The sequence below is a fragment of the Martes martes genome, assembly GCF_963455335.1.
Source record: "Martes martes genome assembly, chromosome: 4".
Taxonomy (NCBI): domain Eukaryota; kingdom Metazoa; phylum Chordata; class Mammalia; order Carnivora; family Mustelidae; genus Martes; species Martes martes.
In genome coordinates, this window is record NC_137891.1 from 30794985 (window position 1) to 30822629 (window position 27645).

At 36.0% G+C, this 27645-nt stretch overlaps 1 protein-coding gene across 1 annotated transcript in view; it reads left to right on the forward strand.

Annotated features, from left to right (window-relative positions):
- ANGPT1 (angiopoietin 1) overlaps nt 1-27645 on the forward strand; it is a 240486-nt gene that overhangs the window by 201461 nt on the left and 11380 nt on the right. Inside the window, exons 7-8 of the mRNA XM_080801088.1 lie at nt 5543-5709; nt 24637-24767. Of these exons, the coding sequence (XP_080657214.1) occupies nt 5543-5709; nt 24637-24767 (298 nt within the window). The remainder of the gene's footprint in view (nt 1-5542; nt 5710-24636; nt 24768-27645) is intronic.

Here is a 27645-nt window from a genome sequence, read left to right on the forward strand (position 1 = left end):
ATCTTGCATATGATTGTGATTGAAGTAACTAAATGTAATAGTTTTCATGGAAGGATGTGACCTAGCATTGTTGGATTTTTTTTTTTATAGAAAAGAAGAAATCCTGTTTTTATTGTGATTTTTTTATTGTTTTGATAGAGATGTGATACTTTTTTTTTAAGATTTTATTTATTTATTTGAGAGACAGAGATCACAACTAGGCAGAGAGGCAGGCAGAGAGAGAGGAGGAAGCACGTTCCCTGCTGAGCAGAGAGCCCGATGCAGGATGCAGGGCTCGATCCCAGGAACCTGGGATCATGACCTGAGCCAAAGGCAGAGGCTTTAACCCACTGAGCCACCCAGGCGCCCCAACATGATACTTTTTTCAACATCAGCCCTGGATTCTGTGTAAGCTTGTATTTTTATTTATTGTAGATATTACAGGCCTTTTGGAATAAAATATAGACCTATGGTAGGCTTTTGCGTGTGCAGTAATGTATGAACCTATTTTTTTAGGGGATGTGACCGTCTCTGCATTTCAGCCATCATTATACATTTTTTTCAAGAATAGTCCCATGATACATAATCAAAACTGTCTACTAGTTTGGAGCTCCATATGAATATGAGGTTTTATACCTCTCTCCTGTGTACCACTCAGATAGTTTGATCTAGTTAATATATTCTTCCTTATTTGCACTCAGAATAGCTATTCTGCATCATAATTATATGAATCGCCACCTGTGGTACACAGCACACTCACCCCTGGAACCCTTCAAATGTACATATCTCTAAGCACACCCCAGACATACAGAGTCAGAACCTCCGTGTGGGAACCAAGTCATCCATATCTTTAAAAAGCTCCACAGCTGTTTCTGATATGCAGTCCTGGTTGAAAGCAAATGTCAAAACTATCAATTTATTGGCATGAGTGTAAGATTTCAAAAATTACCCCTTTTGTAGACCTAAAACTTATGAGATATAGAAAGAAAGAGATTAAAAGAAATAGGACCAAGGGAGAGTTGGAGGACACAGCTTCTCCCTGGCCTTAGGAAGCAGAAGCAAGAATGAAAAGTAGTCTACACGTTGGTTTATGGCACAGTTTAGCCCCACCATCAACCAGCTGGTTTTAATTTCTTATTTAATAATTAACTTCTTGGGTTAAAATGACAGTGCTTATTTATGTAAAGCCACACTCAACTTGTCATAAGAGTACATTAGTTCCTAGCATCTGAAAGCCTTTTAAATAATTGTTTCAGTATCCCCTTATTAATTTTCAGGCTAAGACATGATCCTGGACTATTTTTGTTCCCTTTTTCATACAGAGTAGAAAGAAACATGCTTCTCCTCAGATAGCTCACATGGTGGGAGAGAGGCAAGTAAACAGAAAATTGCTATGTATTTGTGGTATAGCCTTTAACTGTAATAACAATGACATTATTGTTGTTCTCCTGTACCAGCACTGAGCTAAATACTTTAAGTATCTTATTCCTTTCTCACAACACTATTTATGGAAATGACATTTTTAATCCCTGTTTTGCAGACAAGGAAACTGAGGCTAAGAAGTAATATCGGAGGTTCCACAACAAACATGGGGCAGAGTAAGGCTTCAAATCAGAGCAGAGATAGGGAGTAGAAGTTATTTAGTCAAAGCTAAGCCTTCGTTCCTAGGCATCGGATTGGTAGTGTGCCTGATAACTCTCCAGTAGGCAGTTTACTAATGTGGGAACCATTTTCCCTTCTTTGACTTATTTTTCATGTCTATGATGAAACAGTTGGTTCTGCATGGCTGCACTTAGCTTTTAGAAAGCTTCCTCTACCCTATCTCTCTAACAGCCATTTCGATTCATCGCAACCACACATTTTGTTCCCATAATAGAGCAAGTTTAGACAGTTTTTCTAGGAAGGTGCATGAAATAGAATTTTTATTTCTAAAATCAAATTTTGTTGCTCTCTTTTCAGTTGTGTCTTCCTCTTTTTTTCACTCAGGAAAAAGAAACTGTTTAGGAAGGGATGGTAATCTCCACTTAGGGGAGGTAGAAGCCTGCATGCCAAGGCTGGGGATGGAGGCTCTCATAGGAATGACACTAGTGTTTGCATGTTTCTGACTCTCACTAGAGATCACTGCCCTTTTCCCTGGGGAAGCTGGACAGTTTTACCCATGCAGAGCTTTCAGCAGCATGGAAATAATGTGGCCTAAAACTGAACACTCATTATTCCCACCTTCCTTAGTCACATTTAGTATAATCGCTGAATCCCATCTAACTACACACAAGAGGGAATCCTCCAATGGCTAGAGGGAAAGTTTTGACACGTCTGAGCTGAGAAGAAAACGCAAAGAAAATCCCAGCAGTCCTCTTTTTCTTCCCAGTGGCTGCTGCAACTGAGAATGTGCTAATTTTTTGAATTTCAGTGCCCTGTAACTTTGTGTTTTGCTTATTCATTGGAGAAGGTAAACTTCACTCTTCTTTCTGGTATGTAGCACCGCTGCCACGAAAATGTGTAAAATTCTTAGCACATCCTAAATTGCTCTAAATTCCCTGCCACTGTGGAACTTTGGCAAAGTATGACTTGTGCATCTTAGGAACAGAGAAGCAAGGGAACACTGGAACACTGACTTCTATGGGCCCCATATCTTTGTTCTGAGCTACAAGTAGATGGACTTCGGGGGAGCATATACCCAGTGCAGTCTGGATGAAGGATTTGAGTTAATTAAAAACTAAGTTAAATTGGGGAATAACTTTATTTTTTTAAGATTTTGTTTATTTGTCAGAGAGAGAGAGAGAGAGTACAAGCAGGGGGAGCAGCAGGCAGAGGGAGAAGCAGACTCCCAGTTGAGCAGGGAGCCTGATGTGAGACTTGATCCCAGGACCTTGGGATCATGACCTGAACCAAAGGCAGATGCTTAACTGACTGAGCCACCCAGGCATCCCTGGGGAAAACTTTAAAAGTGTGCTTACATATACTAATGCATTTCATTTGAACTTTAAATATACAATTATATTTTCATTTGCCCATTTTTTAAAATGTAGGGCCAAAGCCTGGAATTCTGGGTCAGTGGTTCTTTCTTAGAAATTTCCCATAATTAAATGCATCAAACTTCTACCTTCTGGTTTCTTTCTTTCTTGTTTTTTTTATGGAGCAAGTAAGATACACAGAAAGCAATGTAAGTTAAAATCCTCTTATGTTTTATTACTTTCCCAGTCTTTTAGAGTTGCTGCCACAAACATAATTCAAAACCATTTTTTAGTGATTTGCTTTTATTGAGCAAGCCTAATGTTTAAGTTTTATCAAAAACAAAACAGAACAAAACAAATGATTTTTCCCCACTAATATTAAACTTATTTACATAAAACTGTGAGACTTATCATTATAGTAACAGAACTGATGTAAACAGTTTGGGGACCCAACACAGTGGACATTTAATAACTCAGTTGGCAGAGACAGTAATATACAAATGTATTTAATGCATTTAGTTTACTCTGGGCATCAGTATATTTTAAATAAGGAGTGGAGAACACTGATTCATGTGTTAGGTTTGTTAAAGGGGAGAGCGGTTAAGAATACTTCTGCTGTAGGGGTGCCTGGGTGCTCAGTTAAATGTCTGACTCTTGGTTTTGGCTCAGGTCTTGATCCCAGAGTCCTGCTGATCGTGGGCTCCGTGCTGATCGTGGGCTCCATGGTGATCATGGAATTTAGGCTCCTTGCTGATCATGGAATTTGCTTGAGATTCTCTCCGTTGACCTCTGCCCCTCCCCTTCTCTCTAAAATAAAATAAATATTTTTTTAAAAAGAATACTTCTACTATAGTTATAATTATATAAAGTTGATGTACTTTAAATAAAAAAAAAAGCACGGTTTCCAAATTTTATCATCTATGATAAGAAACGGAGAAGAGAAGGAGAAGTTATCTTATTACTACCCTCTTATTTCTTAGTATGGATAAAGTAAAACCTTTATAAATGAATACCTCAGTTAACAGAATCAGTTTCTTTCTGAAATGTCGGAGTATTTCCTGGGATGCTGGAGGTGTTCCTTCCAAATATTAATGCACACAGGGACAAACAGGGAGTTTGTTTGGAGGCAGTGGGGCTGGTTCTCAAATATCTTGATTCAGTGTGGAGCCAGGATTCCCCCCGCCCCCCAGCCAGAGGTCCAGTGATTATGACTCAGTGGGCACTTTAAAACACCACCCTGAGGGGTGCCTGGGTCGCTCAGTGGGTTAAAGCCTCTGCCTTCAGCTCAGGTCATGATCCCAGGGTCCTGGGATTAAGCCCCGCATCGGGGCTTTCTGCTCAGCGGGGAGCCTGCTTCCCCCTCTTTCTCTGCCTACTTATGATCTCTGTCTGTCAGATAAATAAACAAAATCTTTTAAAAAAAAACCCAAAAAAACAAACAAAAACAAAAAACAAAAAGCAAAAAGCCTCCCTGAGACTCAGCCAAATTACGAAAAGAATTATGTTTTAAGGTTACTTCTCTGAAGGTCACTATAAAGCGCTGTAGTATTTTCTTCCTCCCTTCCTTCCTCCCTCCCTCCCTTCTTTCCTTCCTTCCTTCAAATGTCAGTGAAGCATATGGAGTACCCAGCATATGCCAACAGTCCACTAGTCACAAATACAGCACACCTTCTGTCCTCAAGGAGCTCACAGTTTGGTCAGTAAGACAAACATGTAGTTCAAGAATTATATTCAATTTCAGGCATTACCAAGGAATACTTTTGGGGATTCAGGAACTGAATACCCAAATCTAGAATGCCAGCAGTTTCCTAGGGTTCCTAATTTTCCTACTACTAACATAACCATTAAGAATTGGCTTTTTTGGGGGGACCACTTTTTTTTTCCCCCACAAAGAAACAGTTTTTGAACACTTCAGAACCATGATTGGGATTCCCCTGTGGAGAACAAAAGCCATGTTAAGAGGCAGGGGCCGAGCAGCCAGGGAGGTCCACTCACTAGCTCTTATGTGTCAACCTTCTGCCTCAAAACCCAAATCCATGCCAGTAAACCATTTAAATGACTCTAGTCCTGGGTTTACAGGCTTGCTTATTAATATTTAAATATGAAAATATTAAAGTTAGAAAAGTCAAGGGTCTAGTAATATATGTTTAAGTTATTATCTAAGTATAATTTGACTCCTGAATAATAATAGCAACAAAAGAAACAATAATAATATTTGTTAAATAACTTATCTGGTAATACCCTGATAATATGCATTGAAAACATTTAAATGATGTTCAAAATATTCCATTAACTAGTGTTTTAGAAACATTTTCAAAAGCAAGCTGTGACTGAGAAGTGTTTACTGGTCAAACTTCTTAACCAGATTCATTTAATCTGAAATCATCTTACCTACACAAGTTTGATTATCAGCCTTTTACTGTAATAAGAATTCACAGGGCCCAGCGGAGGGAAACATAGCAGAAAAGTATTGAGTCAGTAATTGGAAAAAAGTGTGTAAAATGTGAAAAATGATCTTTACTGTTAAAGAAGGTTGTGTTATTTTTTACAATGTAGTTAATACTGAACCCGATAAGAGGTAACAACCATATCTCTATCTCCTTTTGTAGGGCTTTGGAAATCCCTCTGGTGAATATTGGCTGGGGAACGAGTTTATTTTTGCCATAACCAGTCAGAGGCAGTACACACTAAGAATTGAGTTAATGGACTGGGAAGGAAACCGAGCCTATTCACAGTATGACAGATTCCACATAGGAAACGAAAAGCAGAACTACAGGTAAGTCCTCCTTCCATGCAGGGCTCAACTCCCTTGGACTTCACCACCTACCAGTTGCAGTGGAAAAGTGTGAGAGACAGAAATGATACACATCATGCTTCAAGATGATGAAAATTAGGTTGTCTAGGCCTACGGCAGTGACACAGAAAACTCAGTAAAGACTTCTTAAAAGCGTTAAATTTCAGTTTTCACAGATTGGTTGTTTTGATGTTGGCTCAGCTTCTAGAGGATGGGGAATTGAGTCCAGCACAATATTATTGTTGTCATAGTTCTTATTGTTGTTACTGTGATGAGGTTGGTGCTGTGAATTCATATGTACAAAATTGTTGACAGAGAACTGACTCAAACTCAGTGGCTTGAAATAAGCACCCCTTTCTATCAAAAGATTTTCTTATACTTTGTTTACCTTTCTTAAGTTATTATTTTTTTCACATTATTTTGAAAGTGACAAAGGAGAGGTAAAATGTTATGTTTTTATATGACTTACATAAAAGATAAGGTGGAGCATAATTTAGAATTTTTTGGCAAATAATGTGAAGGCAAAAATAAATTCAAATAATAGCATGAACATGCATGATACATCATTGTAGATGTACAAACAAACTATACACTTTCCTATTAATATCTATGATTTTTTTTTCAATGACAAGTTTGTACACTAGGAAAAAAAAATTAAAAAACAGCTAAGCAAGTAATGTGGTACGGTAAATTCATTCTCCAAACCCTTACTGTGTTACTTCTGTGTTCTGGGAACCCTACTAGGCACTGCTAATTTTGCAGTGGGTGATGAGATCTCTAGTCTCCCAGACCTCACAGTCCAGCTTTGTAAGTAACTAGATCACTAAATAACTGGCTAACATTCCTTTAGAACAGGGAATATATTTCCGTTACTTTTGTATCACTATCCATTAATGCAATACTTGGCCCATAGCAGGTCCTTAATAATTGTGTGTGACTGAGTTTCATAATCAGTAAATTAATGTTGCAATGATTTCTGACTCTCCATATTGTAGCTACTCTACATCAATCTTGCAAACATGATTGTGTAGATTAAAGGGTCGGTACATAGCTTCAAGCAAAATGCAGTGACAGCAACCAAAGCTTCTGCTCCTTTTCCAATCTGTGGCCATCTTGTAGCTCACCCGTTTTGGCTGCTTTTATCTTTTTGAGACATACTATTCTTGTAGCCTTTGAATCTACAACTTTTTTCATGAACACATCTTATTTTAATGGATTATGCATGGGATTGGATCCTTGGAGACATAAGAATCATTTTCTTAACAAACAGTGGTGATGTCACCACAACAGAGGGATGAGAAATGGATCTAAAGAGTTTTCATCATCTCATGGGAGGGTAATGAGGGTGTACATAATGGCAACTCAAGAAACCAAAGAAGAGACATTTATAAAATGCAATGGAGTGTAAGAAGAAGTGTTTCCAAGGAGGTCAATATTTGGGGAGTTTTAGAGCAAGAGAAACCACTGTAAAACATCAGGGGTACTCTTATGTAAATGTTTTGACCTGAAATTTGAAACTGTATGAAACTTGGCTAATGTCAGACAGCCTGACAATAGGACTAGCAAATAATTAGTCTAGTCTTTTTCTAGGCTTCTGAAGAATTTGCCTTGGTTCTTTTCCAAAATGTCTCTCAGTTCTTAGTAGGTAGATAGGTGTGCATGTCTGTGTGTCTATGTGCACACGTGCACACATGTGTTTATGAGGCTGGGGTGGTACTAAGACAAAGAGTGCATAGACAGGTTTAGAAAGATGGTCAGAGTCCAAAGTAGGCTTCTGGGTGCATGGATGAATGTCATTCTGGCATCTGTATGAGGAAGGAGCCTTACTTCCTCTTAAAATGCCCCACTACCCACACTGAGCATTTCCTGTTTCTTCACTGTATGATTCTGACCTTCAATCATCTGATGCAGATCTGATTGAAAGTCAAGTCATCCCAGAAAGAGTGAGCCATACACTCTAAGACCCCCACTTTTCTTTTTTAAGAGAATTGTGAACCTTGAGAGTCAGGGTTATAAATCCAGAAGGCACTTAATACTTTTAATTCCAATCCTCTGGGTTGTCAAGAAAAGAAAGCTGAGGTCCAGAAATAGGCAACATTTTTCCCAAGGAAGGACGACTTAAATCGGGAATGTTTGACTCCTACCTAGTTTGGTGTGGTTCCTCCTCTGTAATCCTGCTGTAATAAAGTTGGTGGCTCTGGCGCTCTGTCTTGCCACGACCCAGCAGAAAATAGGTCTGTAATCATCACCTCTTCATGCAATTAAGTATAAGATTCATGTTGGCATCAAATGGGAAATTAGAACTCATTAAAACATAATGCCTGTTCTGGTGAGAACGTACTGAAAATAAGCACACTGTAAAACAGTCTTATTCACTCTTTCAAAGAAAATGAAACAGAAGCTTGAAAAGGGAGTATACCCTTGTGACTTCCCTCCCCACCTGTATCATCACTCACTCAAGCCAGGAACACTAAGCACGGCCTGAGTTAGATGTCCAGATGTCCAGCTTCGTCACTGCTTTTCCCCCACTTATTTCTCTTCCTTCTGAATGAAAAAGGAATGCCTCATTATGATAATTCATTAAAAGGATAAGTACTAGCATTTGTATAGTGTCTTATAATTTATGAAGTGGTTTTTAACACATTAGGCATTCAGTCTTCACAATGAATTTTTGAGGTAGGTATCACCAGACACATTTTGAATATAAAGAAACTGTGGTTTTGGTCATCTCACCTGCTCAGATTCAAGTAAATTTCAACTAAAAGCAGAGCTATGGAATTCATTTTAGGTTTTGTTTTATATTTTTTGTTTGTTTTGTTTTATATTTTTCAATTTTCTGTATTTTTTCCTCTTCCAAATTAAATTCAGATGGTTTTTTGAGAGGGTTTTATTTTTTTTTTTGGTTAAGTATTCTGTCTTAACAGAAATTTTATTTTGGAAACCCTTATTATAGCTGTGGTCATAATATATAAATCTAATTTAAAAAAATCTTTCTCATGCTCTGGACACATATTGATAAAAGTAAGTGTTGTTGAATAGATAGATAAGCTTACAAATGTACATAGAATATACATATTTTCCTTTTATCCTCTAAGGAAACCCCAAATGATTTTCTCAGATAGAAAATAAAATCTATGGAACCCAGGAGAATACAAATAAGAAAAAAAAATAATGTGAGAGTGTCATGATAAACACATCATGTAAGATAACACACAATTAATGTGAAATTATTAAATACTTCTTCTAGAGAGGTAGTATTTTTCAGGTCCTCATCATCTAACACCCAAACTATTGTATAGCTTTCCTGACTCCAATCTTGATGCTCTCAAATATATCATCCACACTGTTGTTGGGATGGTTTTTCTAAAAGATAATCTGACTTTGGTCCCCGCTCTTATTCATCTATTTCAACAATGTTCAACTGTCTATAGGTTGAGGTGCCTTGGTTGCTCAGTCAGTTAAGCATCCAAGTCTTGATTTTGGCTCAGATGATGATCTCAGGGTGATGAGACTGAGCCCCATGTGGGTGTGGAGCCTGCTTAAGATTTTGTCTCTCTCCCTCTCCCTCTGGCCCTCCTCCCCAAATCACCCTTTCTTAAAACAAACAAACAAACAAAAAAGGCAACTATAGATTAAAGTCGGTCACTTAAAAGTCTTTCTGACCTGACCCTACCACGTATGTGTTCAGCTATCACTAATATACTCTCCCACAACCTTACCTGACCAAATACCCCCTCATTATTATGTTATAGAAACTACTTGCAATTTCTCTAAACCTTCTGTATCTTTATTATGTTATATCTATACCCCACACATAAACTCAACTTTGGATACATCTTCTAAATCTTTAAGACTCTCCTTTATTCCAAGAAGTTTTTCCCAGTACATATTATGGTATGTGTTGTGATGTGTGCTGTATCTCCCTTCAGAACAACAGCCCTCCTTCTCTCACCTTCTGGAAATATTGCTATTTTACAGCTTGTAGCTGGGGTCCCCTGCCTGAGCATTGCCTGTGGCTGAGGAAAGTCACATCACCCAAAGTCATTCTTCCTGCGGACACATTGTATCCAGTGACTAGTCAGATAGGAGTATATAATGGACCCCTTGCCCCAGTTTGGGACCATTCTGAAGGGCCATGCCAGCTCCAGAATTCCACATGGGATTAGCTGAGGTCTTTACTGTAACTGTGTGTGAACCCATGCTCTCTCTGTTCAGTACTGCTTTCCTCACTCGGCCCTGGGGATTGATCCTGAGAGCCCTCCCCTATAAATCTCCGTATACTGATTTCCCAGAGAAATGCATCACCCTCACAGTCAGGCCAGTTTGGATGTTTTGTGCTCCCCGGAGGTCCACAGCAGTCCGTGGATAATTATCCAGTATCCACATTCTATTATAAGTCATTAATAAGTATTTATTAAATAACTGTGTGTGTTGCCCTTTTCTTCTACTACTAAGCTTCTCAAGTTTATGAAACGTTTTTAATCAAAACTCAAGATATATACCTAAGTTAGCCGAAATATTAAATAATAGTTAATACCTAATATTCAGTGAGCACATGAATGCGCCAGATACCTTGTTTTCATGGCATGGTACAAGCTACCATGTACTAATACGAGTAAAAGTTATTTGAGCTTTGATCTCATAACTGCCCATCATTTGACCATCCCTCAATAAAGGGAAATCCAGAAGTTACTTTCTAGAATTAAGTATATTCAAAGCACATATTCTAACAGATAAAATTTGTTTCTTCTGATCCTGTCTTTAATAATTTGAATGTCCATGGGCATTATCGTATCTCTCGTTCTCAATTTTCTGTCCTATAAATAATTTGTAAACCTCTTTTATAATTCAAAAATTTTTTTCTAGGATAGAATTACCTTTATGTATATATTCCTTTTTATTTTATGCCCCTTTGTTTCTTTGATAAGTGATTAAATTTTGATCTCTCTAATAAATACTTTGGTAGGAGGAAGTATCAATCTCCTGGGAACATCAGTTTAGGCTTACAGTGACCTATTACTTCTATGAAAACTTTTTGGTCCTGATACTCAGAGTTAAAATGCAAATACACAACCACCACGACCACCACAATAAATGCTTAAAAAACCAGATTAATTGTGAGTTTGGGGAGATGTTATGAAATTCTGGAAAGTGCTTTGGAATAGGAATCTGAAGATGTGGAAGCTATTAAATAGTAAAATGTGTCTTCAAAATCCATAAAACCAAGTTGGTTGTATCAGTGTTCAGAAAAACGGAACCATGATCAGCGTTATGAAAATAAGAGATTTGTTATACAGACTACACCTTACATAACTGTGAGCTGAGCTGGGGAAGTAAAGGTCTGGAAGGTGAAGGTGGAAAATCAAAAAAAGTTCAGTATCATAAATGCTTGAAACCCAGCATGGCAGTAGACCAGTTGGAGCTTGCAGGGAAATCCAAGAAACCAAGCATGTCCAGACATCAGAGGAGGACCACAAAGTGGGGGACCTAAGGAAAGATGTTACTTCTGTGTAGCTATGATACCAATGAAGCATCTGGTGGGTCTGAAGCCACTGACAGCATGGGAAGGCAAGCTGGATGCAGGGTGGAAAAGGAGAAGCTGAGAACTGCCAGACAATTATGCCATGTCTACTGATAGTCTGAGTTGGGATACTGCTTCACTTCTACCTTCTGGATCTCACACAAAGTCCTCTTTTGACATACTCTAACTTGGAACCATGCAAGGAAGGAAATTCTGGGGAACATAGTTCCCAGATTAATCAAGTTGACAGTAGCACAATCTAGCTATACCTTGGGTAAATCACCTACTACTTTTATAACTCAGTTTTCTCATCTTTAAGAGAGAATAATGCCCTCTCTTCTATCATCTTCACCATTTAGTTACAAGGATCCAATCAGAAAATGTATGTAAATATACTTTGTATTGGACAAATTTAAATACCATGCACCTATGAAAAGTATTTACGTATTTTTAATTCAATTTTCATCACACCCAAGAAATTTTTTACTGGTGTCAATAAAACATTTTAATTATATTTCTATATTGAAATCTAAACCCCATTGTCCCAGAAGGCTTTTACTGACTGGTATTTTGGTCTGTTTATTAATTTGGCTTCAGGACACAGTCCAGGTTCACTCATTATATCTGTGATATCTTTAGTCACCTTTTATCTAAAATAGTCTACCACATAACTACCATAAATATTTTTAAACAATCCAGGTCAGTTTTCCTCAAAAATGTCCCTTCTCAAACTATCTTATCATTCTTTCCCGATGAGATTGACATTATATCTTTTTGACAAGAATGCTGTATAAATGGGATTGTACTTGCCATTTTATCGCATCTAAATGCACAAATAATCAAGTTGTCCCATTATTGGTTGGGCTAAATTTAATTCACTTAAGGTTTTGTTTTTGTTTTTGCAATGAAATATGTAATCTTATAAAGAAAATTCTTGCAAAATATCATAATGTATAAAACCCATACATCTTATCTATTTTGGTTGAAGTGGTTGTGGGGACCTACTACAATATCTCTTTGGACTTTTCATTGCTAACACCTAAGACATTTTTAGAGCATAGTTTAAAAAATGTTGTATTGTATTATTATAGCTAAAAGAAAGATTGGATAAAATTTAGTTGTACTACTTTAAAGTAGAAAAAAGAAAAAAATATATAAAAAATTTTCAGCCTCATTAGAAAGGCATAGTTTATTGAATGAACATGTTTTATTAGATAAGGGTTTTTGCATGTTATTTTTTTCTTTTTTCCCCTTTTGCATGTTAATATTTTTCTATTCTTGGTTATAGTTTGTTCCCTAAAGTTAATTCCTTTATTTTTATGGTATTAGCTAGATTAGTAAATCCTTTATCACACGTAGTATAATGACAAGCTTAAAGGTAGTCCCTCTGAACCAACAAAAAAATCTCTATCAGTAAACTATGAATTGTAACCTTTAAATATTTATAATGTACATCTTATCACTATAATCTTACCACAATATCGATGCACAATTTGGAAATACTCTTCATATTTTATTATCTCCATATTATTTGTTGGGGAGGAATAATACCTTCAGGGTAGAACTGATTGTGGCTATGTTAAAGCCTTGTTCTGAAGAGATTCCACATGAAGACATGAATGGAATGTTTGAATCACATTTTTTAAAAAATTGAAAATAACTTAGCCAAGAAATATCTTCTTAGCCATTAAATATCTAAATATTTAAAAAATATTAAATAAATACTTCTTCAAAAGTTAACAAAATATACATTTGGCTAACATCTTTATTGGGAAAGAGTTTGATGTAATGGGTAAAACCTCGTACTGGGAATCAAGAGCCATGATTCTAGACTTGGATCTGTAGTTATTTTCTGAATGACCTTGGACAAGTTACTTCACTTTTCCATCTCAGGTCCTCAGAAGCAAAATGAGAAAATAAGGATGAACTCTTTCCAATTCCAAAACCTTTTTTTATTTGTTTTCTCAATCATTGAAATACTCCTATGTTATGTATGCATTACAAGGACAAAGCAAATTAGTGTAGATTGAAAAGAATTCTCTTGAGTCTCCCACATAAATTTAAGCCTTGCATTTTTGTAGGTATTGCAGAACTTATTTTATTCTTTTTAGTGAAATGTTTTTCATTCCTGTGATCCTCTGGGCTGTATAGTCCTGGATAGAACCAGTAGCAGATGTGCTGAAATACTAAGAGGAAAGTTATTTTTTATAGCAGTTCTGGACTGATAAAGGTAGAAAAAAAATATATAAGGAATCACTTGGCAGTTTCTACCCTCTTGAATTTTTAGCCTGGATTGCAAATTCAAGGTTTAAGTGGTTTTATTTGTATTTTCAAACAATTTCTCCAATATGGGAATTATATTACTTCATTTAGACTATGATGTTTGTTGAGTCCTTTAATTTTTTGGATTGTTGGTTGGATGATATTTATCTCCCTGATCTATTCAACTCCAATCTCTTCTATTTTTTTTTATTTACCTGCAAATGATATGCAAGAATTTCTGTATTGTATGATATCAAGCAAATGAAGTAAAATATTAATAAAATAGGCAACAAACCTTGTTCCCTAGGCCAACTGATCTTGGAAAAGGATGCTATGTTGTCACTGATAAGTAGTCTGTGGGCTCCGAGAACTAGTTTCTCTGCCTACAATTTTGGTAGCTGCCACTAGGTGACAGTAAACCTTGATTTTATAGAACTCATCTTGGATGAATAACAAACTGAGGGTTTAATGAAAATTACAAGATTTATTTAATTATACTTTTTGAGTAGAAAATTCAAAATTGTCACAATGACAATATGAAATATTTATTACCCTCTAATTTATACAATAATTTTTCTTTCTAGATGACTTACTTCTTTTTTCAAGAGCCTTTACCCTTTTCAACCATAAACATCTTAAAACCATTTTAAAAAATTATGCCAAGTATCAATCAATATCAAAACTAAATGCATCAACTACAAATACCATGTTAGTAGTAGCATCACAACATTCAACTTTAATATTAAATATTTAGCCAAATATTTAAAATATTTGCAAAGTGCTTAGATTTGCCTCTTGGTGCTAACATCACAAATGCCAGTGTTGATGCTGGTCTGTTTATTCTAGTGAAAGAATCAAAAGTGCTTTTTTCTTATGTGGCTCAGTTAGGAGTTCAACTAAACAGCTGTATATAAATGATTTTAATTTTATTCATTTTTAGGCTGTCAATGAAAAACAATTTCATTTCCCTTGCATACCCTTATAATCAATGGTAGAGAGAATTTTCTAAATACAAAGATCAGAAGTCATTATATAAAAATTTGGATGTCACATTATTGCTATAAACTAATTATTTTAATGAACTCTGCTTTAAAATAATAGATGCAATTAAAGATCCAGTGAATAGTTTATACCTATTTATAATCTGATTCTTAAATTACACCTGTATCCTTAGCAGAAGAATTACATCTGAATGTTGTATGCTTCTTTGACATCTCCTAATCTAGAAGACGTGCTGACTGTAAGAAGTGTTAATTAGGTATTTCCTTGACTTGTTAAAAAACAATAATTTTAGGGGCACATGGGTGGCTCAGTCAGAAGAATCTGACTCTTGATTTTGGCTCAGGTCATGATCTCAGGGTCCTAAGATGGAGCCATGTGTCAAGCTCCGTGCTCCGCACAGAGTCTGCTTGGAATTGTCTCTTTCCCTTTCCCTCTGCCCCTCCCACTGCTATCTCTCTCTCTCTTAAATAAAAAAATAAATAAATCTTGAAAAAATAAAAATATAATAATTTCAAACACGCAATTGTATAATATCCATAATTATTTTATTTCTTAAGTAGATAATGATTTTGCTTTAACCTACATAACTTCACTAAAACCACTTTCTTAAAAGTTGTTATAATTATTTTGAAATCAGGGTCTGCATTTGTTTGTTTGTCCAGCCAGCTAGCCATGAAACATTTATCAAGTTGCCAATATTTCCCGAATACGATTCAGTTGTTTCCATACTTCAGTGTCCATATAGTCAATTTGGGTGTTTGTTTAAAGTGCAGATTTCTGGGTTCCATATCCAGAGATTCTGATCTTAGGATAGGACCTAGGTCTCAGTTCTACCAACTACACCCAGGTGACGATGATGCAGAACTAACACTTTCATGACTCTAAAAGGAGATCCCACGCTTTCTGGTTCTGTGATGCTAATAGTTTAGAAGACAGAAGAAAACATGACATAGTTGACTTAAAACAAAAGTTGCAGCTTTGGTATGTTTTGGTATGTATTTTTTTTTTTAAATCAAAGAATTGTGGTCCTTTTAAAAAAAATGATAGCACTATGGATCCTCTCCCCAGAATAACTGAAAAAAAAAAAAAAAAAAACAACAACAACAACAAAACAAAAAGTAAATTTTGCTTATATTTCTGTGTGATTCAGCTCCACATCCAAAGTCTTGTGTAAGAACACTTAGAATTGTGCTCTAGTTGGGCAGTAAAGAAAAGTGGTCTATTCAGCTGGGGTTGGGGATGGGTGGGATACACTGGAGGAGATTGAAGGGGACCAGAAAGACTTCATAGAGGATGTCCTTGGGGATTTGTGAAATATGACTGGGTGCTCCTGAGGCTAGTATGGAGGATGATGACAGAAAGAGAAAAGTCTTGAGATTCCAGCAATGAGGAGCAGTGGACTTGCAGAAGTGGAAGAAGGAAGTGCCTTGTTAGACAATAGCAAGTAAACTGTATGTGGGAGTTCACTGTGCTACAGAAAACAGAGGGCCATGTTCCATGATAAGGAGCTAGGACACCAACTTATACTAATTTTGAAGAGCAATAAGCACAGTGATGATTTTGGTCAACTGAAGAATCTGCTTATGCACACTAAAGCCTTATTTGCAGAACTTATAGCAACACATTATCCAAGTACAACAAGAGAAAGTATTTCATTTCCGGGGGGGGGGGGGAGAGAAACCCTCAGACAATGCCTCTCAATGGTTTTCAACATTCTACTTACCCTTTCCCCTCTTTCTGTCTTCCCCTAGGGGATGCTGGAAAGAAAATTTCTTGCTGCTGTTTAAACAGAAATTAAAATGAGAACAGATCTACCTCCCTTGAACTTGCTTATACTAAAAAAATCACCAATTTCAATCACAAGTTTAACAAGGTCTTGACTTAATTTTTGGTAAAAAAACAAAACAATAAACTCTCTGAAATGGCCGTAGACCTGGTCTTTTAGTCACCAGAATGGTGTCTAGTCAGTGAGCTGACTCTGTCAGCCACACGTGACACCAAGGGAATTGAAATATGTTTAAGGGAACGTTTGTATTTTTTACAGAGGTCTTGGTGCCATGTAATTCATCTTGGCACTCATTTTTTTTAATGTATTCTTAGAAAAGGGGATGAATACTAGAAGACTTTATTTTATTTAGAACTAAAACTAGGGAATTAGTACAATGTGTATTTCTAAACTTTAAGGAAGTATGGTTTAATTGCCACAGATCTCATGAAAGTTATTTTATATGCACAGAATAGAGTGTACTCTCAGCATTATGCAAAGGCACAGAAATAATAGTATGTGAATTCTCTGTTTTCTTTAGAGGAAGAATTTCTCATGAGCTTTGAATACAGGCAATCTTCACATCATTGAAAAACACTGAAAACTGTATTTTACTTGAGTTTGAAACAGGGATAGCTGGTAGCAATGTTTCCAGTGTCAAGAGCTTGAGACCTGGGTGATTGATAAACTCAATTTTACAAAGTCCTACATTACGTTAATATTTCTAAATTAAGGGAGAGACAATTTTCTGAAGTTTCTCATATTTGAGCTGCATTTTCTGTAACTGGAAATTTATCTTTCTTAATCAGCACAGATTCCCATGACCATCACTATCTCAAGCATTTTTCACACTTGTACATCATCCACTAAACATGTTCAAAAATGAGTAATACTGGGGTGCCTGGGTGGCTCAGTGGGTTAAAGCCTCTGCCTTCAGCTCAGGTCATGATCTCAGGGTCCTGGGATCCAGCCCGGGATCAGGATCGGGCTTTCTGCTCAGCAGGGAGCCTGCTTTCCCCTTTCTCTCTCTGCCTGCCTTTCTGCCTACTTGTGATCTCTGTCTGTCAAATAAATAAATAAAATCTTAAAAGAAATGAATAACATATCTACCTTAGGGCATCTGAAGCAAAAACGTAAGTAAGATAATGCACTCCTTCTTAGCATAATGGCTAGTTCAATATACAGAAATTCTGCTGATTCCTCAATGATCCAATGTTGGCTGAGAACAAATGACACCAATTCAGGAAGAGAATGTGATGAAGAAACTTTTGGGGAGGAAGGATGGGATTTACAGGATGAGTTGTCTGGGTGGTCTTTTCAAGGATTTTTCCCAGTATCGATTATGGGTAAAGAAAGGGAAAAAAGATCACATGCTGGATTCAGCCAATAAAGTACCCTACTATATGGCAAGAGAAACAGGATTCTCAAAAGATTGGAATTTTAATTTATAAAGAATAAACATTTAAACTAAAAGATCATTATTCAGGCATCTGGGCTCAAAATAAGGTAGACCTTTCTGATTTCAAATCAGAAAAAAAATGTACATGGGGCTTGAATTATGAAACTCAATTATAAAGTTAAAATGGTATTACATATAAGCCATCTCTTGAGATGAGTCAAACTTGAATTCTAAACAATTTTAACTCTTAGTTCATAATTGACTCAGTAATATTTATTGAATGTCTATTTTGTATATAAAATACGGAGTTTACAAAGATGACAGATGTGAATACATACTTATTAGGACTGACAATATGGTAAGGAAGGAAAAGCACATATATAAATAATGATAATAAAAAGAAGCACATATATAAATAATGATAATAAAAAGAAGCACATATATAAATAATAGTACATATATAAATAATAATAGGCAAATTGAGATGTGCAACAAGAGAAGCAATTTATCTGTGCAATGACAAGTTAGAGGAGAAAGAAGAGAGGAGGCTTCCTGTGTAATATTTGGGATTGCCTTGAAGGATGGTTCATTTTGGACTTGTGAAGATAGGGAGAAAGGGACCAAATCAGTAAAGCTGTGTTCATTTAAAAGAAAAAGATGCACTTGGGCAATCCTGAACTATAGAGAGCAAAATGTTTGTGTCAAAGATGTTATTCTGAAAAAAATATAGAAAATATTATTTAGCTAAAGATAATTTTAGTATATTAGCAAAGTCCAATATAGGACTCAAGTCTCCTCTAAAATAAATTTATATTCTTTTCTTTATCTCAAGTCTTCCAATCTTAGTAGTTTCCTCTAGAACTCTGCATACAAACAAACAGGACATTTTAAACATAAAGAATTTCAGCTTCAAATACTAATACAATAAAAGGACTAAAAATCTATCTCAAATTCTTAGTATCCAAATAAGTTCATTGCCTGCTTTTTTACTTGGCATTCCCAGAACATTCAAATGACTGATGGAAACCCTTTTCTTTCTTATCTGGGTTTGTTTTTTTTTTTTTTTTTTTTTTATGTTAGATAACCTCAAAACGTAATTGTGCTGTGGATTTCATAACCTTTTAATTGAAAATATCCTCTTCATCCGTCTCCAAGGGTCCATGTTCTCCACAGCCTCCAAAGCTAGTCTCTTCCTCTAAAATTTTTGAGGAGTTTAGCACCTCCTGAATTTTTCTATTACCCTCTTTCCAACAATACTAATTATTTGTATATTTCCCAATGATGCCTTTATAGCACCAAACAAATGCTTAATTTTGCTGAAAGTCTAGAAGTCTTTTGTCTATATGTGGTTTGACAAGAGAAAATTATCTTTATTTTCAGCAGAAGGTGCCACCTGTATGATTTAAACTCAGTTCTAAAAGACATGTTCTGCTAGCCCTCTTTGCTGATGGTGCCCAGCTCTTTTGAAAAGGAAGGGAGGGCGGTTAGAGCAGAGTCAACCCTGGAGCAGCAGCAACCAAGAGACAGCCGTGTGGGGAAACTCTGTCAGATTGAGTCATTGCTACTAGGCTTTGAAAGAAAACCATGGGGGTCATTTTGTATTTTCTTCAAGTGATTGTGAGAAAGACAAACTAGTTCCATATGGTGGCAGGGAGAGAGCTCAGAGCCAGAATGGAAATCTGCTGTATGAGATCTCCTCAGCTTGTCAGTCTGAAAGACCTTAAAGTTCAGATATCTGAGAGTCTTTCTACTGTTTAAAAGAGCCAAGGCCAAACTTCAATTTGTCATACATACAACTCCCACTGCCTTGGGTAATGAAAGAGACTCTTGCTTCCCTAAATACAGTAAAGATGTAAAAATGGTGAGAAGTATGGCAGTCTCGTAAGTAGACAAAATTAGAAACCAGACTCACGACCCTGGACTGCCTATTTTAAAGAAGTTATAGAATCACTTGTGATGATTCATAGGGGATCAGCATTTTGAAGTCTGTTCTTTCATAAAAGAACTCACAATTGTCCTACATTTATTAAGAAATATGATTTGGCCTCTCTGGTTATATAAATTTTTGTAAGTGAAAAAAAAAAGAATAACTATATTTTCTTTGAGGATGACTAGGGAATCTTGACCAATTTCAACATGCACTTATCTGTTTCATTTTTCCTAAAGATGCTAATTGAAAAGATCATAATGGCTGACATTCTTTATAGACAATGACCAAATCATGCAAGAAGATGTGGGATTTTTATCCTCATTAATTAGGAAAAATGGGTTTGAAAGGATGAATACCATGATTTTACTTTGCGGCTGCCTTTTTGATCACATCTTCTTTGGAGTTTTTGTCTTATTTGGAGGTTTTGTTTGTTTGGTTGGGTTTTTTTTAAATCTTCCATATTTCTGTCCCTAAGCCAAATACTTTACTCTGGAATAACGTTTGGTTTTTATCTCCCAACACATCATCCTTCATGCAAGCTGCATCTATATGAGCTGAACACAAGAAATAGATGTCCAGGATTCCCGTGGTGTTATTTTGGGGCAGTATTTTCTCTGATGACTCACACTTCAAGTTTCCTTTTGCCATATTCAGATGCAAGGCCAACTTTTGCCCTTCTGTATATCAACTTTTCTTTTTTAAAGTGAAGTTTCATTAGCAGAATAGAGGAAGCCATAGATAATTAAAGTAAAGACATTAGAAATTAGAACGACTATGTAAATAGTCGTTCTCAATTCAAATAAATTTTCTTATCTAATTAGAAAAAATACTTGGCATTAGTGAATGGCCAGTTCTTAGTTTGCCTTTATCAAATAACCTGCTAGAATTGTTGGCTTTTGGTCAATAATTGCTACTCTGTACTAGCTAAATAATTCCTAAGAAAGAATGAGCCCTTTGACTATTCAGATGACCTATCTTTGACTACATAATTGCTCCCAAAATCTTTGTGGGATTCCACAGAAGCATAGTTGTCCTCATTTGTACATTTCTTAAAATAGTGTGAGAAAAATTATTTTTTATGAAACACCATCTCTATTCCCCCTATTTCAATTTCATAGAAAATGACTATCCATGGGTGCCTCTTCCCTAGAAGAGCATGAGCAGCTCCCCTATGACATGCTAAGGATATAGACTCAGGGGAAATGAATACTCTGTATGTAAATTACAAGTTCTACTCAGTCTTGTACAGTGAAAGTCCTTTAAATATTGGTCTTTTCTACTTTTGTTTCTTTTTCATTGAGATATAGTTAACATATAACATTATGTTAGCTTCAGGTGTACAACACAATGGCTTAATATATGTATATATTGCACAATGGTCCTTCCAGGAATGGGGACAGCATATGCAGATATACAGAGAAATGAGAGTGTGTTGTTTTAAGGGAACAAGTAATTGATAAGCCTGGACTATTAGATACATGGACAGGAAATAAGCAATGAGAATCGTGAGTGGTTGGGTGGTGTGGGAAACAGTAAAGGAGGGCAAGATCTTCAAAGTCCTTGTAAATCACAGTAAGGAATCTGGACTTTATCTCTCATGTGTTGGGAGAACAACTGAGGGATTTTAACCATAGTAGAGGAACAATGAGATACAGGTTTTTGAATGAGCCACTTTGGAGCATGGATTTTAGGTCAAAAGGGAAGGAGCAAGACTTAAGGCAGTGAGACCAGTTGTCAGGCTTCTGTAATAACTCAGAGAAGAGCTGCCAGAACTAGAAGACTGAGCTTCTAATGTTGATTAAAAGGATCTGGAAAAATGTCTCTTCTTACTTACAAACTATAACATAGAGCAATAATGAAGAGCATAGAGGTAAAGTTCAGGAAAAGATGTTGTTGATGTTTATTCTACACTTCTTTCTACATTCTTGCATACATACTTAGAGATATATGAAAGCACCCTTAAACTTGTAACAATTGATGATATAGTCATACAGTAACTTCCAAATGATGTTGGAGAAGAATAAGAAGTGGCATGGAAAAATGGTCATACAATTACGTATGGAAAGCATGGTATAAAGAAATATGTTGAGTATGATCTCATTTTCATTTGTATTTATACATGAAGACAAATTGTTTTGAAAGATGCAAAACTCATGTAAGTTATCACTTCTAAAGAGATAGAGGAGACAGACCTGTGGGCAACTTCCTGTGCATTGTTCAAAAATTTTATAGGAATATGATCAGACATTATACTTAAAAATATATATACTTAAAAATGGGTAATATTAGATAATATTTTCAATTTGGAGTGGGGAAAAAACAAGGACAAGACTAAGTGCATATACACCATAATGTCAAAAGTAGTTGTATTCAGAGATGAGATTTGGGTTGCTTTTTATTTTCTTCCTTATGCTTTTCTCTATTTTCTAAAGTTGTATTTGGGTATGGTAACATGGTAACACAAAGAAACCATTGTAAACTATAAGGCTTAAGCGATAACCCTCTTGTGAAAGCATAAAAGTATGAAATATATCCACCACATAGTAGTCACTCACTTAATATCAACTGAACATTTGTGCTGAAAATGAAGCTGTAGAAAACAATGTGTTCTGGAATCTCTCTCCTCATCAGTGAGCTTAAAGCTGCTATAGAGATAATGGTTTGACTTACCTTTTGAAAAAAATAAGGAAAGTCATCACAAATCATAGAGAAGCCAAGAATCAGAGTTGGAATAAGCATTGCTCATCCAAGAGCACCTGGTGGGCTAAACTTAGCCAGCCCCATAGGAGTGGAGATTTCAAGCCTGCAGACTCACAGCTATTTAATTTTGGAATTGTTCATCTTCTTCCCCCAACTGATTCTGTGTTCACCAAACAAGCAACTTTCCAATTACAATTTGGCTTTCTGTGTGAAGCTCTTTCTAAGAAGACCTGATCCTGGACCCCACAGTGTCTCACTTTTGACTGTAAATGAAGAACTGACAAAAAGCCTCCTTAGCTTTGCAAGTGTGTGTCTATCTCTGAAAGGCTGAGAAAGTGGTCAAATCTGGAAGGTTGTAAATTCACCCAGGTAACTTGTCCCAGGTTCCCATTGGTGACCTCCCATCTTTCTTTTCCCTGATAAAACCCACCCACATGTGGGCTGCCTGTAACCTGAAATGTAAATCCACACAAAAATTCTACAATTTTCTATCACCAGTGACTTTTAGCCTGCCTCTCAGAGTCTTAAAATACAAGCTTGTGTATGATAATTTAGCTTTAGAGGTTTCCTTCAACTTACTGTTAACCACAGGTTCTATTAATCATTGAAAAACAGCAAAACCTGAGAAGGACTTAATTGTATATTTTGCTCTGACTCAAAAATCTCTGCAGATTATCTGTAAAATGTTTTGGCAGAGCATACAATAGTACTGTTATTTGCTTAAACTAATACCAACTTCACAAAATAATAGGGGAACCTTTACATATACTTAGGTGCAAACACAAGTCAAATATATATGTGTAAAAATAAAATCCAAATATGAATTGGCCTGTATTATTTATATTTAATAATGATGTAAAATTTGTTCAGAGCTGGCCCAGGTCCTAGTAGTGTCTCCCTCATACAAAGATACTAACTATTTTGTGGATGGATAAGATTCATAAATAAGACTTGGGCACAGAAGTGGTAATATACATGGATATGAAAGGAATATTGCTGGATGATTTTGATGAATAAGAACAGATGAACCATGTTAGGTAGAATTAAAAAGAAGGATAGAGTCTCAACCAGAGAAGGCCTTGAATATCAAAGTAACACTTCTGACAACCTTAGTTTAGTTATTCTGACTCCTGAGGAGCCACTGAAGGACCTGAGCAAGTTTGCATTTGTTCGAAGTATCCAGATGGATGTGGAAGCAGAGTATAGGATCAATAAGAAGTGACCAGACATCAGGGAACTACTGTAGGCATTGATCATGATTTGTCCACTAGTTTTTAAATTCTAGACCAGAATTCTTCAATATGCAAAGAGTAGTATGAGATACTAATTGAGAATATAAATTCCTAGGCCTAGTGAAAAGGCCTTTTCCACAAATAACCAGATTATTTTCTATATGTGCAACTGTTGGAGAGCCTGTGATCCAGGTTAATGTAAATTTTATGTAAGAAATGTTTCTAGAGAGTAAGGTAGGTTAAGTTCTTTGAAGAATGCCATAGTTGAGATTAAACAAGTGGCATTTTGAACATAATTTTAGGGATAAACTAGAATGTAAGCCCCTTATGGGCATGGCTCTTTGTCTGATATATCTTAAGTACTTAGAACAATTTCTGTTGTATAATATATGCTCAACAAACATTTGCTCAGAGAATGTATACTGATTAAGAACTTGGATTTTAAAGTCAAACAGCCAAATTCCAGCTTATTTATCTCCTTCAAATCTTAGCATACTAAATTGGTATATTGATGCCTAGATGACAAATTTAATATAAAATTAAATTAAATAATAACTACAAAGAATTTAGCAGAGTGTTTGGCACAGAGCAAGTCTTCAATCAATGAGAATTAGTATTGCTATTAAGAGTAATGTTTATGACATCATCACTACTCAATATTAACATAATTATATGCTGTAATGACACTCTACAAGGTATTGTATTTTCTCTTTGGAGGTTAATACCCGTGGTAATAAAATAAACCCATTTTCCTTTTGTGGATCGTACACTATCAGAGAACCATATGAATTTGTATATGCATTATGAAACAAACACCAAGCACACAAGCCATAGAGAATTTTACTAGGATTTAGAGTCCTTTCTTGCCTTCTCTCTCTTTCTTCCCTTCTTTCTTTCCTCCTTCCTTCCTTCCTTCCTTCCTCTCTCTCTCTCTCTCTCTTTCTTTCTCAGGTCTTATAGTAGTTTGTTAGAAGGGTTGAGTACAAAGAAGGGAGAAAATTATGAAAAAGGCAAAAATTCAACAAACTGGTCTTCTGGGTTCTGTTATTCTGTTGAATGGCTTATCTTTTCCTTTTTTTTTTTTTTTTAAAACTTCAGGTTGTATTTAAAGGGTCACACTGGGACTGCAGGAAAACAGAGCAGCCTGATCTTACATGGTGCTGATTTCAGCACTAAAGATGCAGATAATGACAACTGTATGTGCAAATGTGCCCTCATGCTAACAGGAGGTAAGTCCTATGGGGCCATTCTCTAAGTTATGTTTCATTGGTTTGAGGCTTGAAGTTTCTTATCTTTGAGAAAGGACTGTGATCTTCTGGTCAGGAAACTTAAGAGCAAGACCCTAGAGATCATTTTGTTCTGTCCACTAATCTACCATGTGCTCTTGTGCAAGACATTGCTAGCATATTTATAAGTTTGCCTCCTCCCCCAGTGTCTACAGAAGGGGCATGCCAGGCTTGGTTCTGAATACATTCTTTAGCTTCTTAAAGTGCCAGTTATTCTGCCTTCTAAATAATCATAATGATACCCATAGTGGAATGAACAACAATTTGGGAATTCAGCCTGTGGGGTTGGGGGGATGGGTAATCCTCCTTACAAAGTGTTTTGCAACTGTGTAGTAGAATTCATTGGCCACTCTGTTGAAATGAAATAAGAAGAATAAAGAGGTATATAGTTAGATCTAAAGTCATAAAATTCAGACCAGCTACACTAGGGCTTTGCGTTATATGGTATTGACTTCCGCAAGACATTTGAGGTACTATAAGAAATATCATTTTTTTAAAGATTTTATTTATTTATTTGACAGAGAGAGATCACAAGTAAGCAGAGGCAGGCAGAGAGAGAGGAGGAAGCAGGCTCCCCGCTGAGCAGAAAGCCCAATGCAGGGCTCGATCCCAGGACCCTGGGATCATGACCTGAGCCGAAGGCAGAGGCTTTAACCCACTGAGCCACCCAGGCGCCCTTATAAGAAATATCATTAAATAATATTCTATCACTGAGTAAGAAGGTTAATCTTTTTTGAACTTTTTATTATCTTTCCAGCCTTCTGATTGTGTCAAAGGGAAGTTCTCAGTTTGGTGCTAGCATATCTGTAATATTCTTTAGCACTTACTCAATAACCTTCATAGCAAAGAAGGAGCAAACCATTTGGCCTCAGGCTCAGGGCCTTGGTTAGACAATGGAACCTACCTAGAATTAAATAAAGTGATTTTGTTCTAATTTTATTGGGTTGTATATCTACCTTTTATTATAGTAAGCAGTACTGGTTCCTTCCTTAAAGGTGTTATTTAATCTTTGTGTTTTTAAACTATTCACAATATTTGGTATATAACACATTATTGATTTAAAGAAAAATATTAATTAAATATTAATAAAAGTTATAATTGGATAATAGGAAAAATCTGTGAAGTTGATACATGACTAATTGGAGTTTGAGAAACACTAAGCTAAAACCCAATGGCAAGCAGTGTAGCTCAAGTATGTTATAAGCTCTGGCAAGAAAGGAGTTGGCACCAAACAAAACTGTAAAGGAAACTTTCTTTCCAGTGTTTCTGCTCTCACAGTTTCAGAATTCTTTCCCTCTCTTAATGGAATAGCAGTCACTCCCACCATCAGCTGTTCTGATTCTCCTTCTGTATTAATCTACAACAGAGCATATTTTAATGGCAGTAAGGAAAAAAAAATCTCAAAATTGAGTATTTTCTTCCTGAAATGTGATATTACTACCATTATTATTATTATGTGTTTTTATATGTTATTGCATAGATTGTACTATCTCGCTTGAGCTCGAAACCAGCTCTGTGAGATAATCAGGGAGAGAAACTCTAATCTCCACTTTGTACACAAGGAAATAAAAGCAAATTAATGCTCACCATTTTGTATTTAACATCTAGCACAATAGATGCAGCACATAGGAACTCAATTAAAAATACAGTGCATTAATGAATGAATAAGCAACTTGTAACCCTTGAAATCACTTTCAAATTTTGTAGCCAATGAAATGTATCATTAGGTTGATATTTTCTCATCAGTTAACAGAGCATAGAAGAATATGGAGAGGTGATTTTGAAGAAATCTTTCCACCTGCATCCCATCCACATGTCCTCTATTACTACCACCACCAAATCACATCCCATTGACCACGATGCTTATATCAGTATCTTTTCAACATGAGACCAGCCCTAGTATTATCAAAGCCAATCTGTTGTGATTTATCCTCTATCATATACTTCTCCCTATACTTTAAAATGGTATTTTGAAATCACATTTAACCTCATCAAATAGGTAAAAGTCCTCTATATGAAATTTTATGATCCCCTCCCCCCAACACAGTTGTTACAAATTTAGAATGTTTTCCAAAAATCATACCCAAAGGATAGGTTTTAAACGTTTTTTCCTGAAAGAAAAGTTTTCTTTTCATTGCCTCCCTGATCCCATAAATGGAATTGTCAGCAGGTTTATACAGAGACAAAAGGACTTTGAGTGTCTAGTTTCCTGCTCGTTTTAATATTGAAATATGCTTCAATTTATCCACATCTATTTCTACAGATAGTTTTTCTTACCAAATAAATGCAATGCATGAAGTAAAATCTTTCAAATTTTGCCTTAGAAGAGCATTCCAATATGTTCATATTTCTGTCATAATAATGAAAATATAGAGCAAAAAAGCAAAGAGGAGAATGCACCTCTTGGTTATTGATGAGAAACCTTCATTGCTCAGATTTATGATTTTATTTCTGCTTCAAATGATTGAACTTTGTCATGTTCTTTCATCCATAATCGTTCTTGGACCTGCTTCTTACTCACCAATAAACACATATGTTGGGGAGAGAAAATTTCCACTTATTGCTTGGACTGAAATAGTCTAAGTCAATGTGTTTTTGTAATAAACGCCATTACCCTATCAAATATCCTTTTGAAAGAATCCAGGCCTTGCAAATCTGTTCACTCTGCAAAGCTAAAATGTGGAATTTAGATAGCTAAGAACTGGAGAACGTAAGAATGAATGTCAGTGACAGTCCAGGTAACTTGAGTATTGCCTGGAACTTATATCCTACTTAGCTACTCCCCACCACCAATACTTATTCTGTCATATTTTCCCTTAGA